Source organism: Globicephala melas, chromosome X (genome assembly GCF_963455315.2).
Source record: "Globicephala melas chromosome X, mGloMel1.2, whole genome shotgun sequence".
NCBI classification, from domain to species: Eukaryota; Metazoa; Chordata; class Mammalia; order Artiodactyla; family Delphinidae; genus Globicephala; species Globicephala melas.
This window is the reverse complement of record NC_083335.1, coordinates 10,731,736-10,748,183: the sequence shown is the minus strand read 5'-3', so window position 1 is coordinate 10,748,183 and position 16,448 is coordinate 10,731,736. Positions and strand designations below refer to the sequence as shown.

General features: G+C 39.1%; 1 protein-coding gene across 7 annotated transcripts in view; it reads right to left on the bottom strand.

Annotated features, from left to right (window-relative positions):
* OCRL (OCRL inositol polyphosphate-5-phosphatase) overlaps positions 1–14,306 on the bottom strand; it is a 56,745-nt gene extending 42,439 nt beyond the window's left edge. For 2 of the 7 annotated variants that reach the window (XM_060292419.2, XM_060292421.2), the window contains exons 1-5: positions 14,134–14,306; positions 13,788–13,867; positions 13,373–13,423; positions 8,204–8,283; positions 5,494–5,532 (exon numbers count right to left, since the gene is read on the bottom strand). In XM_060292419.2, the coding sequence (XP_060148402.1) occupies positions 5,494–5,532; positions 8,204–8,283; positions 13,373–13,423; positions 13,788–13,867; positions 14,134–14,172 (289 nt within the window). In that variant the 5' untranslated portion in view covers positions 14,173–14,306. Of the gene's footprint in view, positions 1–5,493; positions 5,533–8,203; positions 8,284–13,372; positions 13,424–13,787; positions 13,868–14,133 lie in introns of those variants that run through there. The other 5 variants (XM_030844851.3, XM_030844853.3, XM_060292420.2 and 2 more) reach the window with 4 other exon arrangements.
* Positions 14,307–16,448: the final 2,142 nt, after the last annotated feature.

Here is a 16,448-nt window from a genome sequence, read left to right as displayed (position 1 = left end):
GAATGGATTAAATGCTACAACCCAAAGACACAGACTCACTGAATGGATACAAAAACAAGACCCATATATATGCTGTCTATAAGAGACTCACTTCAGACCTAGAGAAACATACAGACTGAAAGTGAGGGGTTGGAAAAAGATATTCCATGCAAATGGAAATCAAAAGAAAGCTGGAGTAGCAATACTCATATCAGATAAAATAGACTTTAAAATAAAGAATGTTACAAGAGACAAGGAAGAACACTACATAATGGTCAAGGGATCAATCCAAGAAGAAGATATAACAATTATAAATATATATGCACCCAACACAGGAGCACCGCAATACATAAGGCAACTGCTAACAGCTATAAAAGAGGAAATTGACAGTAACACAATAATAGTGGGGGACTTGAACACCTCACTTACACCAATGGACAGATCATCCAAACAGAAAATTAATAACGAAACACAAGCTTTAAATGACACAAGAGACCAGATAGATTTAATTGATATTTATAGGACATTCCATCCAAAAACAGCAGATTACACTTTCTTCTCAAGTGCGCACGGAACATTCTCCTGGATAGATCACATCTTGGGTCACAAATCAAGCCTCAGTAAATTTAAGAAAATTGAAATCATATCAAGCATCTTTTCTGACCACAAAGCTATGAGACTAGAAATGAATTACAGGGGAAAAACCGTAAAAAACACAAACACATGGAGGCTAAACAATACGTTACTAAATAACCAAGAGATCACTGAAGAAATCAAAGAGGAAATCAAAACCTACCTAGAGACAAATGACAATGAAAACACGACAATCCAAAACCTATGGGATACAGCAAAAGCAGTTCTAAGAGGGAATTTTATAGCTATACAAGCCTACCTCAAGAAACAAGAAAAATCTCAAGTAAACAATCTAAACTCACACCTAAAGGAACTAGAGAAAGAAGAACAAACAAAACCCAAAGTTAGCAGAAGGAAAGAAATCATAAAGATCAGAGCAGAAATAAATGAAATAGAAACAAAGAAAACAATAGCAAAGATCAATAAAACTAAAAGCTGTTTCTTTGAGAAGATAAACAAACTTGATAAACCATTAGCCAGACTCATCAAGAAAAAGAGGGAGGACTCCAATCAATAAAATTAGAAAGGAAAAAGGAGAAGTTACAACAGACACCTCAGAAATACAAAGCGTCCTAAGAGACTACTACAAGCAACTCTATGCCAATAAAATGGACAACCTGGAAGAAATGGACAAATTCTTAGAAAGGTATAACCTTCCAAGACTGAACCAGGAAGAAACAGAAAATATGAGCAGACCAATCACAAGTAATGAAGTTGAAACTGTGATTAAAAATCTTCCAATAAACAAAAGTCCAGGACCAGATGGCTTCACAGGTGAATTCTATCAAACATTTAGAGAAGAGGTAACACCCATCCTTCTCAAACTCTTCCAAAAAACTGCAGAGGAAGGAACACTCCCAAACTCATTCTATGAGGCCACCATCACCCTGATACCAAAACCAGACAAAGATCCTACAAAAAAAGAAAATTACAGACCAATATCACTGCTGAATATAGATGCAAAAATCCTCAACAAAATACTAGCAAACAGAATCCAACAACACTTTAAAAGGATCATACACCACGATCAAGTGGGATTTATTCCAGGGATGCAAGGATTCTTCAATATATGCAAATCAATCAATGTGATACACCATACTAACAAACTGAAGAATAAAGACCATGATCATCTCAATAGATGCAGGAAAAGCTTTTGACAAAATTCAACACCCATTTATGATAAAAACTCTCCAGAAAGTGGGCATAGAGGGAACCTACCTCAACATAATAAAGCCCATATACGACAAACCCACAGCGAACATCATTCTCAATGGTGAAAAACTGAAAGCATTTCCTCTAAGATCAGGAACGAGACAAGGATGTCCACTCTCACCACTATTATTCAACATAGTTTTGGAAGTCCTAGCCACGGCAATCAGAGAAGAAAAAGAAATAAAAGGAATACAAATTGGAAAAGAAGTAAAACTGTCACTGGTTGCAGATGGCATGATACTATACATAGAGAATCCTAAAAATGCCACCAGAAAACTACTAGAGCTAATCAATGAATTTGGTAAAGTTGCAGGATACAAAATTAATGCACAGAAATCTCTTGCATTCCTATACACTAATGATGAAAAATCTGAAAGAGAAATTATGGCAACACTCCCATTTACCATTGCAACAAAAAGAATAAAACACCTAGGAATAAACCTACCTAGGGAGACAAAAGACCTGTATGCAGAAAACTATAAGACACTGATGAAAGAACTTAAAGATGATACCAACAGATGGAGAGATATACCATGTTCTTGGATTGGAAGAATCAATATTGTGAAAATGACTATACTACCCAAAGGAATCTACAGATTCAATGCAATCCCTATCAAATTACCAATGGCATTTTTTACGGAACTAAAACAAATCATCTTAAAATTTGTATGGAGACACAAAAGACCCTGAATAGCAAAAGTAGTCTTGAGGGAAAAAAACGGAGCTGGAGGAATCAGACTCCCTGACTTCAGACTATACTGCAAAGCTACAGTAATCAAGACAATATGGTACTGGCACAAAAACAGAAATATAGATCAATGGAACAGGATAGAAATCCCAGAGATAAATCCACACACCTATGGTCAACTAATCTATGACAAAGGAGGCAAAGATATACAATGGAGAAAAGACAGTCTCTTCACTAAGTGGTACTGGGAAAACATGACAGCTACATGTAAAAGAATGAAATTATAACACTCCCTAACACCATACACAAAAATAAACTCAAAATGGATTAGAGACCTAAATGTAAGAACAGACACTATAAAACTCTCAGAGGAAAACAGAGGAAGAACACTCTTTGACATAAATCACAGCAACATTTTTTTTGGTCCACCTCCTAGAGTAATGGAAATAAAAACAAAAATAAATAAATGGGACCTAATGAAACTTCAAAGCTACATTTGAAGTTTCCACAGCAAAGGAAACCATAAACAAGACTAAAAGATAACCCTCAGAATGGGAGAAAATATTTGCAAACGAATCAATGGACAAAGGATTAATCTCCAAAATATATAAACAGCTAATGCAGTTCAATAGTAAAAAAACAAACAACCCAATCCAAAATGGGCAGAAGACCTAAATAGACATTTCTCCAAAGGAGACATACAGATGGCCAAGAAGCACATGAAAAGCTGCTCAACATCACTAATTATTAGAGAAATGCAAATGAAAGCTACAATGAGGTATCACCTCACACCAGTTAGAATGGGCATCATCAGAAAATCTACAAACAACAAATGGTGGAGAGGGTGTGGAGAAAAGGGAACCCTCTTGCACTCTTGGTGGGAATGTAAATTGATACAGCCACTATGGAGAACAGTATGGAGGTTCCTTAAAAAACTAAAAATAGAATGACCATATGATCCAGCAATCCCACTACTGGGCATATACCCAGAGAAAACCATAATTCAAAAAGACACATGCACCGCAATGTTCATTGCAGCACTATTTACAATAGCCAGGTCATGGAAGCAACCTAAATGCCCATCGACAGACGAATGGATAAAGAAGTTGTTGTACATATATACAATGGACTATTACTCAGCCATAAAAAGGAACAAAATTGAGTCATTTGTTGAGACGTGGACGGATCTAGAGACTGTCATACAGGGTGAAGTAAGTCAGAAAGCAAAAAACAAATATCGTATATTAATGCATGTATGTGGAACCTAGAAACATGGTACAGATGAATCGATTTGCAAGGCAGAAGTTGAGATACAGATGTAGAGAATGGACGTATGGACACCAACGGGGGAAAACCGCGGTGGGGTGGGGATGGTGGTGTGCTGAATTGGGTGATTGGGCTTGACACTGATGTGTATAAAATTGATGACTAATAAGAACCTGCAGTATAAAAAACCAAACAAACAAATAAAATAACTAATACTAAAAAAAAAGAAAAAAAATCATGTTTTTAAATAATTTTAAATGACATGAGAAAAGGTCACAATATACTGTTAAATGAAAATGCAGGATAAAAACTACATATGAGGATTCCAACTATGTAAAAATATAAATAAAAGACTGGAAGGAGATACATAAAAATGTTAATTACAGTGGTGATCTCTAAGTCTCAGGAGCATAATTTTAATTTGATACTCCAAACTTTTCTGAATTTTCCAAATTGTACATAATGAGGATGTATTACCTGTAAAGGCACAGCTCAGTTTAACTTTTCAGCTTTGGATCAAATACCTATTTCCACACTAAGAACAGGACATTTAGGTATCTAATTTCAGCAGCAATGTCAGTCACTGCTGAACAAACTTTGCTCAAATTTTGCTTTATTAGTGCTGTTCTTGCCTTCTGCTTTTTCTGTACAATAAGACATAGCTATTAAGTTATTTGCTCTCTTGGATATCTGCAGTAGAAGCTAGAAGCTGGAAGTGCTCAGCCTTTCAGGATCAACCCTTAAGACTTCCAAAATCTATGACCAAAAGAAAGAATTAATAAACCCAAACCAGAAAAAGTCTATCTAAACTTCGCAATACAAAATAATAGTGCCAAGGACAGGGACTGTGTCTAAGCAAAATTATGTATAAACTGATAGTCCCAAGCTAAGGGCCAAGCCCCACTCATCCAAGGACTCAGCCAAGAGATAAGGTAACCCATTTGATTTAGATTCATGTGGTCATATACTCTTTCCCACAGCAAACACAGAGTAGATACAGTAGCTTTCAAGTGCCCATTTTCTCCTCCCTATGTTAACAGAGTACAATTTTAGATGATAAATGGAGAACAGCTTGCACAGAAAGTCAGTGATGATTTGCTTCAAACAGATAAAAATGAGAGAACAGAAACAGTGAGAGGGAAGACCATGTTCTCGCTGATAAAGAAATGCCTTGAGAGGATGGGCTTAAATAAAAGACCAAAATTATTTTAAGAAAAAAAAAAGGTATCCCTGGTACAAGAGGGACTCTGTAGTCTCCCCAAATAATATAACAAACAAAGGAAAACATTATGATTTAACATGCAAAAATAAAAAATGGATGGGGGGAGAAAAGCTTAAAACATAACAGCAGTTGAAAAAAACACTCATAAACCTTATGTGCTTTAAACACTTTCTGGCCCCTCCTACAATTTTCAATTCCACAGTAATGACTTAACTGATAGCAACAATACTGGTAGTTCAAAGAAGTTCAGCATTAGAAAAGCAGATCATATTTTCAACTTTTTAAAGATTCTTGCCAGCCACCTGCTTTTACTTAAGCTTAGGCTAAATGTTTTTGGGAGGTAATGCTAATTTGTATGGCTGCCTTAAGAAAATGGAGAATACAGGATAAAATGGTAAGATAAAAGTTGTGCAAAAAAGGTGTCTTAAATACAGTAGGTATTCAAGTAAATATTTGTTGAATGAAAATCAACTCCATTCAGAAAGATACTCACTGTTTGAAGCTATGTCAATCAAAAGAGTTTCTTCTGCTTCTGAAGGAAAAGAAGAAAGAACAGAATCAGGGATGAGAAAACCATTCATTTCAACCAAAAGAAGTATACACCTAACTAAATAACTACTTCTCTCAATCACCACTCCTAGGTTTTAGAACACATTATAAAAATCCTTTGCTTTTTTGTTTAGCATTTTTAAGGGGATTTTAACAGCACTACGTTCTAAAGACTATGAGCAATTCAACTAAAAGAAAAATTAACTGAACAAGTAACCACATGGAATGCCTCAAAGCAAATCAAGCAATGACAATAGTAGGGAATATAACATGTTAATCCAAGTGAAGGTGTTTAATTCCCCTCAACTATAACACACTAACTTAATATAATCTAACTGTATCATTTAGATAATTCTTATAAAAAGCCGAGAAAGTGACCCCAAAGGCCTAAAGGTGAATTACCTTAACTCAAATCTAGTCTCTGAAAATTTCCCAAGGACCTCATTACCTCCACCCCTGTCCCATACAGGAGCGGAGAATACTTGAAGTTCTTTATCTTCAGTCTACCATTAACACTTGTGGATCCAAGGCTTACCACACCCAACACGGAAGTATAAAATGGGCCAAAGAACAGTCTCCAAGTTCAGAGTCCTCTTTCCTCTCTATGGCTCACCTGGACTTCCTTCCTTACCTCTAGTGTCTAGACCCAACCCATCTCTTCCTCTCTGACTTCCCTGGATTTGGCCAACGGCATCTGCCCGACCCTCCTGGCTAGTTAAACTCTGGGTACTGACTCCTTGGGATTCGTTTGGATCTACCTTGGCCAAATGTAGTAGGCTCAGCCTTTTCTAGTTCCCTCACTAGCCTGGATTGTATATTTGGCTCCATTACTCAGGTGCAACAGAAGCAACTGATAATTACCTAAGTTGTCTAATATTAGAGAATAGTCTTGATACTTTTACTAGCATGATGAATGAAGCAAGGGACAACAGTGCATCAGGGCATAGGTATTACATGTTCACAACTGCTCTTTGATAACTTTAATTCTTTAAAATCGAAGTACTTAGAGACTTTTCAAAATAGATGTACAGGTTGGGAAACAAAGGATGTGAAAACTCAAGGAGGTAACCGTTCCTTTTGTCATGCGGAACTACTGTGTGTGTGCACACATATTTTCCTAGATTCCAATCTAGCAACCTGCCATCTATTTCTTATTAAAAATAAGACTAAGAGAAACAGGGTAAACAAGACTCTAGAAGTACTGATAGCACAAAAAGGTATAGAGTTAATAGGATACTAACGTCATGTTCTTTGGCTTTTCTCCTCCTTAAAGGGCTGAGCATGTAACAAAGGGTACTATACTATGAAAAGTGAGGTGACCACAGTAACTTACTATAGCATGCAGGTGCCTCGTTCAATATGTCTCTCTCACACAGGACAGGCTAAATGGCTAAATAAAAGACTTCATTCTTCTATACAATGTGTATTCTATTCACTGTGGGTATTTTTAATTCTTAATACATGCTCTCTTAAAAGGTCATGCCCACTTAGTATTTCTACTTACAGAGATAAATCCTAAGGAAATAAGAGACATGCAGGAAGATTCATTACTTATTTATACTAACAAAAAATAACCTGAATGTCAAACACCGGGAATAACTACAGTATAGGCCATTCATAAAATGGAATAGTATACAGCTATTAATAGCATGTAAAAGCACTTATAATATGATGGCATGTGGAACAGACAAAAATCTACATACAGAATGAGTCCAACCCACCCTAAAAGTTGCAGGTGTAGAAAAAAGGAAAATGTTAGGTGTTTATCTCTGAAGGATGTGAATTTACTTATTTCCTTTATAATTTTCTGTTCTTTCCAAACTTTTTACAGTATATATATATATTAGTTTGGTGATAAAAAAAAGTTGAATGTAGTTTAAGAAAGAAGCCATGCAAGGTAGGATTCAAGTTTTCCAAGAAGCTACAGCTGACACAGAATGCCTGTCTGATGAAGCCAATGAACCCACTGGAAACACAATGCATTTGTTCTCTAATAATCTATTTCCTTTCTAGAGCAATGTGAAATGACAGAAGCAACACCTCCTACACAAACCTCCCAATTTTTGAGTCTCATTGTAGCAGATGAAATAACAGATTTTCTGTTCTCTTTCCCCAAATTCGAAGGCAGGAAGCCAAATATTTCCTCCCCAGAGTCGATTTTCTTATGATTCACCAATGCAAAGGTTTGAGAATCAGCACAATTGAGTGTAAGGTATTACAATCTGGCAAGGCTTGTTGCCAAATGTTTTAATTTCAAATAGTGTGGGGAGAAAGTGCTGAACGCATGTGAATTCAAGTGACCTTGATACTTTACAATGAGCAGTGTATCAGTTAAACCCAAGAATGTGATTTAAATCCACATATAGGTTCATCAGCATAAAAGACTACCTACATAGGTAACAGACTACATATATCTCTAACCCCAGCCAGGGTAGCAGGTAAGAATATATATATTTCAATATAATCCTTCAGGGTTCTTAAACAAAGCATTTATCATCTTCTCAATGGTAGATGAATAATGTTATCTTTTTGCACAGAGTGTAATACATTTCATTTTATGTGCAGTGACAAATTTAAATATGTATGGTATTATACAAAGCAATAATGACCAAGGAAAAACATTATAAAACTAGCTAAGCAATTAAAGCTAGTACCTTGAACACATCTAAAGTGGCTATTTATAGGAATGATATCTTGAACATGCTGTTCCTTCTTGTGCAACCGGATTATTAGCCTAGGAAACAGAAGAATGCATCAACGAATAGCTACTGAAAAACTCAAACATTTAACGACAAAATACATTGCTGTGTTGTTATACAAATCTAGTCTGTATTTATTAGACTTGCTGTATCTTGTTCCCTGGATCTGAGTATCATGATGATATTGCTTTAGGTCTAAAAGCATATTAGTGGTGATCAGTATCTGAATACCCACAGTTCTATGCCATAGAGAACATAAAGTAGTCTATGTCCTAAAAACAGTTTACAAACTTAAGAGCATGAATTACAGTGCACACACCTTCAGATTACGCATACCAGAGACAAGAACTAATAGCTAGGTGTGAAGTCCATGAGGGCAGGGACTATGGCTGTCTTTTCACCATAGTATTTCTAGCACCTAGTACAGTACCTGGCACATAGTAGTCACTCAAGTTTGTTGAATAAATGTATTATAAATTTCATCAATTAGCTTTCTGGTTATATTCCCATGGCTTTTATCAAAGAATGATTCTATCTCTTCAAACAAATATACAGGTTCATGGAGAAGTAAGAGGAGGTGCCCAGCCAGCTGAATCAGTCAAAATAATCCCAGTGACCAATAAGGTAGCAGATATCACAACCAGATTGCCTTTACATCCCTTGTGTTTTTCCCATGGTTTCTAATTTTATGATAGTACTTCTGGTAAGCATGACTGAACTTGGCCCCCCAGTATGAAATGCAAGATTTCTAAATTCCTATGTACTCCTGAAATACTAATTTTCATTTACTACTTATTCTTAGTGGCCCACAGTCAAGGTATAACCTACTGGTAAATGGCCATTCTGAACATCTCCTACCTTCCCCCCAAATCACTCTTCAAGTGGTTCTTTTTGCCAGGAACTCTCTTCTTTTGTTCCTGAGACCTAGCTCAACTATCACCTCCTCTGTGAAACTTGGCCTCATGCCCTTTGCCTGCCGCTCAAATAGAGCACTTAACACACTCTGTTATAGTTACATTTATTTCCCTCAGATTTGAGCTCCTTGAAAGCAAAGACCCTATCATATTCAGTTTTGTCACCTACCTAATAGATGCTCAATAAATATTGGTTGAATAAACAAACATTTAATTAAGCTATAAACAGATGAATTTCTAAATACACCTTTTCAACATGTGATATTAGAAGGCATTGTTCTGAAAGGTTTGATTTCCATTTTGTTGTCTTTTGGGGAGGCTTATCGTTTTAGCTTTTTGAAATTTTTTTCAAACGTGTTAACTTTGAAGGAGTTAACTTGGGGAAAGGAACTGCTTAGACAGGACTAAGGGAAATAAAAGTGTTGATGCTGTCTTTCTGCTCTGATCCTGCTTGCCTAATTTGCAGGGGTTTAATATTTTAAGGTGACTACAAGAATATAGGGCAGACCCTTTTCAAACTGCAAAGTTCATGAGTCAAGCAGAGAATCCTATAAACCCAGATGGAGACCAGAAAGTAGATAAGATTGACAAAGCAAGGGTCAAGGAGGAAGAGCTTACTTTGAGGAAAATGAACACAAACCAATATAATTCCCAAGTAACATAGTATACAAATGGTGTTGAACATCAGCAGTAAAGATTCATCTGGATTGTATTGTTAAAAACCATCACAAAACAGACAATGACATGGATGGACCTTGAGGGCATTATGCTAAGTGAAATAAGTCAGACAGAGAAAGACAAATACCATATGATCTCACTTATGTGTGAAATCGAAAAACAAAAACCAAAATACTAAACTCACAGACACAGAGAACAGATTGGTGGTTGTCAGAGGCAGGTGGTGGTGGGGGGGATGAAATGGGTGAAGGGGGTCAAAAGGTACAAATTTCCAGTTATAAAATAGACAAGTCATGGGGATGTAATGTACAGCGTGATGACTATACTTAATAACAGTGTACTGTATATTTAAAAGTTTTTAAGAGAATAAATCTTATGGACCTAGTTGCAGGGCAGGAATAAAGAGGCAGACATAGAAAATGGACTTGAGGACACCGGGTGGGAGGGCGAAGCTAGGGCGAAGTGAGAGTAGCATCGACATACAATACACTACCGAATGTAAGATAACTGGACACTACCAAACATAAGGTAGATAGCTAGTGGGAAGCAGACGCATAGCACAGGGATATCAGCTCGGTGCTTTGTGACCGCCTGGAGGGGTGGGATAGGGAGGGTGGGAGGGAGGGAGATGCAAGAGGGAAGAGATATGGGAACATATGTATATGTATAACTGATTCACTTTGTTATAAAGCAGAAACTAACACACCATTGTAAAGCAATTATACCCCAATAAAGATGTTTAAAAAAAAAAAGATAATTGGCTGGTGGGAACCAGCAGCATAGCACAGGGATATCAGCTCCGGTGCTTTGCGATGACCTAGAGTGGTAGGATAGGGAGGGTGGGAGAGAGGCTCAACAGGGAGGGGCTATGGGGACATATGTATGCATATGGCTGATTCGCTTTGTTGTGCAACAGAAACTAACAGGGTATTGTGAAGCAATTATACTCCAATACAGATCTATTTTTAAAAAAGAGAGAGAGTAAATCTTAAAGGTTCTCATCACAACAGGGCTGCACTGGTGGCGCAGTGGTTAAGAATCCACCTTCCAATGCAGGGAACACAGGTTCGAGCCCTGGGCCAGGAAGATCCCACATGCCACGGAGCAACTAAGCCCGTGTGCCACAACTACTGAGCCCATGTGCCACAACTACTAAAGCCTGAGTGCCTAGAGCCCATGCTCTGCAACAAGAGAAGCCACCGCAATGAGAAGCCTGTGCACCGCAACGAAGAGTAGCCCCTGCTCGCCGCAACTAGAGAAAGCCTGTGCGCAGCAACGAAGACCCAATGCAGCCAAAAATAAAAATAAGTAAATAAATTTATAAAAAAAAAGTTCTCATCACAAGAAAAAAATTGTTGACTATGTGTGGTGATGAATGTTAGCAAGAATTATTGTGGTGATCATTTCATAATATATACAAGTATCAAGTAATTATGTTGTACACCTGAAACTAATACAATGTTATACATCAATTATTTCTCAATTTAAAAAAGAAATGCAACCCCCCAAAAAAATACCCATCACAAAACATAAACTGGGAATTTAAGTTAATTCCACAAATATTTATTTAATATCTACTACATGTTAGTCACTAAATAAATTGTAACAAGAGAGTAGGGCAAAGAATAAGAATAAAAATTCTACCTAAATCTAATCATTCCTTTCAACACAGAAAGGTGAAAAATAATAGGTATATGGCAAAAAAATGGAAATCAGAATTTGGTAGTTGGAAACAGAAAAGAGTAAAAAATTGTGAATGCAGACCCAGCATTATCCCTAGGAAATACTTTGATTTGTTCAAGAAAGGTTAAAGATGAAACAACAGGTGGCATCATAATCCATTTGCCTTGAAAAAATGAATGTTAGTGTTTGATTCCTTGTGTGCAAAAAAGCCTTACCTTTAATTGTAATTTTAGTCTCTCAAGTAAATTTCTCCCATGGTTGATAGCAGGAACTACAGAACTAAAGAATGCAATAGGCTTCAAGTTCTAGGATAAAAAGGCCCAAAGTAAAAAAGTTCTGGACACTCAAGTCAGAGAAGGCACCCAAGAGACCAGGATTTGAGGGATATATATATATATATATATATATATATATATATATATATATGGTTTGACAGTATCAGGTGTCTCCAATAAATGATTTCAAAAGAAACTTCTCAGACAATGTAATGACTCAGACAAATGACTTAACCTCTCTGCACCTCAATTTCTATATCTAGAAAAGGGGGATGATGATGATGATATTACAATTTCACAGTAACCCTCACATAAGGGTTAAATGAACTAATTCATGAAATGCTTAGAAGAGTACCTGATACACATCAAGCCATTGAGTGTTAGTTGTGCTATACCCTTAAGTTTTACAGAACTGGAATACAGAATTTGATTTCTCTATGGGGAGGACACAAATAATCAGGAGAGCTACCACTGCAAGGTTAAAAGTTCTTCCAGTACAAGAGACCAGACAGAATGAGGCATTTTACCTCAAGGCCAGCTGCTCACTCCCTTATCAGCTGAATAGAGTTCCAAACCTACCAAACCAAGGGACCAGATCCTGGGATGTGGTCATCTCAACAATGTAGCTATTTTATTTAATCCTTATAATTTTGTTTTTAAGAAGAGGAAACCGAGGCACAAAAAATTTACTGATTTGCCCAAGGCTTACATCTTCCCACCCTATTCTTGCCTTTGGAAGTGGCAGTGGTGTTCCACTTTTCAATTCACTTTTCTGTTGAATTTACTTTCATTAAACTGGTCTTCCAGGGTTTGATGAAATCTGGGAAAAATAAAATGAATTTATCACATCAACAGAACTGACCAAGCAGGATCTAGGGAAGAGCTACCTCCATAGAACCAGTTGACGTCCAGTTGAGAGTGGCACCAAGAGCCTCAGAAAAGGGCAGGCTAGGCCAGTGTGAATTTCTTCTCTGTAAAGTGGACAGCATAGATAAAGACTGAGTCTGGACAATCTAAAAGCAGGGACTGAGAAAAATTGTTTTTAAGCAGAATCCAATGTTGGGGGATGGCAGGATTTAAATGATCAACAATTTAAAAATTTTCAGCGCTCAACAATTCTTCACTGATGTCAAGAAACCAGTGAACAACCAGGGGAAGTGGCTTGGGCACACAGCGATAGGGACCTACCTATGATATGTGATGGTCATCAGGGATACTTTAGATGAGGCATTAGTGGCAAGGGAGATCAGCAGTATAGTGATGGCTTATCAAAATCTTTTGATCCATCAGTCAACAGTCTTTACTGAGCTCCTATGTGCAAGGCAGAGTGGAAGGTAACACACCCTGATGAAATGTCAAATGTTGTCTACATTTCTACACATTTCATTACTTTTTCTAACTGTCAAGTCAATAAGTGAGGCAGTTACTGGCCTACACAAAACCATTACTGAATTAATGAATATGCCTCCAAGCACATGGAATAAGGGGGTGGTGAGACTGGAGGAACCAGCTGAATGAGGTTAAGAAAAGGCACCTCTGTAAGGTTAACAATGAAGCGTTTCTACAGTACTTACACTTTTTGTAAACCACTTTCGCATTTATTCTCCCAGTTAAAACTCCAAAGGCTATAAATTAAAGCAGTTAATGTTTTTATTAAACTGATGAGGACACTAAGGCCCAGAAAGCTTTACTGACTAGCCCAGGATTACACAACCCATGTCAGTTGCAGGGGCAGGAACTAAGAACCCAGGCTTCCTGCTTCCCCGCCCATTGAGTCCTTCCACTGAGCCACAAGGACAGGAGCAATCAATCCACCGGCTTGGAAGTTGGGGACAAAGCTCGGTGGTTAGAGCAATGGCACGTCACACCTGGGCCCGAACCTGTTGCCTGCGCGGCCTCAGTGGGAGGAGGGTGGGTGGCTTGTCGCGGTTTGGGGTTGGGAGGTAATGGCAGGCTCCCCTTCTCTGTGGGTATCAGGTGGTTACTTACTCATACTGCCCGTTCCTCTGGACTAGGGTCAGGGCGCAGGGCTCCCGGACAGGACCCTTTATCTCCATACCCTCGATAGTATGCAGGCGCTAGTCAAGGGTCTCTTCTAGAAGCGCTGCCCGGAAGGGGACCCGCGGTGTGGGGTGGAGGGAAGCTCCCGCCCCTCAGCCCACCCTCCCTCCCCAGGGTCGGAGACAGCGCCTCCCGCGCTGGCCCCCCTCCCCCGCTCGGCTCGGCCTCGGGTCCTGACCGGCCCCTAGCCGCCCCTCTGCTGCGATCCGCAGTCCCGCGGACCCCCGCCTCCGCCCCGCGCGGCCTCCCCTCCCCCCTTCTCTCAGGCGGATACGGCAAGGGGCTGGACTCCAAGCGGGAGCGGCGGCTCCATCCCGGCAGCTTCCAGGCTCGGCGGGGCTGCGGACTGCGGGCGGATCCGACGACACTGCCTCCCGCGTCCTCACAACCCCTCGCTTCGGCTGCACGTCCTTAGAGAAACGGCTCCGTGCCGGGCACGGGGTGCCGGGCGCGAGGAGCCGGGAGCCGGGAGCCGGGAGCCTGACCCGAGAGAGAGCGGCGCCTCCCGCCCCCGCCAGTTTTCCAGGCCGCCGCAGATTCCGCCCCCTGCGGCCAACCTGCGGAACTGCAGGGAGAGACCCGTCGGACCGGGGGCGTCTTCCCCACATCCAGCAAGGGATACGCTTTCAATGCTGCCTGTGACAACAGACTTGTTCTGGTGACTTTGAAGATTGCCATAGAACCAAAGCACAGTCATACCAATGAGGGAACTCAAAGGTGTTGGGGCTACTAGGACCTACGTCATCCATTCAAAAAATCCTTGTTATGGTTAATAGAATGCACCGTACTGATTACCATACCTCTCAGATATCCCCCCCTACTTCTTCCTTCCACCACCTAACTAGGGAAAATCCCCAAAGCTCAGACCTTTGCTTTCTTTGGTCCCCCTCTAGGTCACCTCTAAGCAGGCAAAGACCAAATATATATCTCTGGCCCAAATCCCTTGCCTAATATAACCCATTGTTACCAAAGCATTGGATGAAAAAACTAACTCATCGTTATTTCACACAGTGACCCAGGCTTGAAATTTCAAAGCCATGTGCTTGCTTCCTCTCTCCTAATTGCTCTGTAGCCAATCAGCCAACAAATCTTGTTAATATGTTCTTTGGAATTACTTTTAGGTTCCTTGTTTTCTCACCATTCAAACTGCCATCACTTTAGCGTAAGCCCTTGTGATATCACCTTTGACCATTTTACTCTGTTGACAGTCATAAGAATATTCTTCCCAGAGTAATGTTTCAATTGTGTTATTCATTTGCTCAAGAATCTACCATGACCTATATTTCAAGACTGATTTAAACCGATAGTAATTAAGACAGTGTGGTATGGAGGTAGACAGACCAATGGAACCAAATACAGAGTCCCAAAACAGATCTACACATATATGGAAAGTTGTTATGCAGCATATTTGACATTTCAAATCAGTGAGGGAAAATGGATTATCCACTAAATGGTGCTGGAACTATTGATAATCGACATGGAAAATTATAAAATTAGATCCCTATCTCACACCACAGAGAAAAAAAATCAATATCTGGTGGAATAAAGATCTAAATGTGAAAAGCAAATCTTTACAACTTTCAGAAGAAAATAGAATATCATTATGACCTTGGAATAGGGAACGAGAATGATTACTTAAGACACTAAAAAGCACAAACAATAAAGGAATTGATTGACACATTTACATTAAATTTCAAAATGTATGCACTTCGAGATAACATAAACAACTTAAAAGACAAGCCACAGACTGGGAAAATATGTTTTCAATGCATATAACTAACAAAGGATAATCTATGAGGTTCTACACTCTAGCTGTCATCACCTCTCTGACTTCCTCTCCCACCACTCTCTCCAACTCACTCTGCTTAATCAAACACTGCTCCATGCTATTCCTAGGACTTGCCAGGCACACTCTTGCCTCAGGGCCTTTGCACTTGCTGTTCACTCTGCCTGCACTCTTACCTTCTCAGGTCTTCGCTCAAAACTCACTTTCTCAGTGAGGTCTTCCTAGAGAACTTTACTTAAAATTGCAGTTCAACAATTTCCTTTCCCACTCCCATACACACATGCTCCCTATCCCTCTTCCCTATTAATTTTTTCTCCAGAGGATTTATCATTATCCATTATTCTATCTATTTTACTTATCAATTGTGTTTATTGTTTAGCTTCCCCTACTAGAATGTAAGTTCCATGAGGGCAGGGATTTTTATCTGTTTGGATTATTCTTGCATTCCCAGTGCCTAGAACCGTTCCTGGAACAAAGTAGATGCTAGAAAAATATTGATTAAGTGTTTTGGTTTTTTGGCTGCAAGGCATGTGGGATCCTAGTTCCCTGACCAGGGATCGAACCCACACCCCCTGCATAGGAAAGTGAAGTCTTAAGCACTGGACCACCAGGGAAGTCCCATGATTAAATGAATGAATGAATTCGTATCTAGAATGTATAAGAACCCCTACAAATCAGTGAGAAAAATAGGAAAGAAACCTAGCAGAAAAACTGACAAGATATATGAATAAGCAATTCATAGTCAAGGAAATCCAAATGGGCCAAAAGGACATGAAAGGGTGCTTCACCTCATTACTACTCAG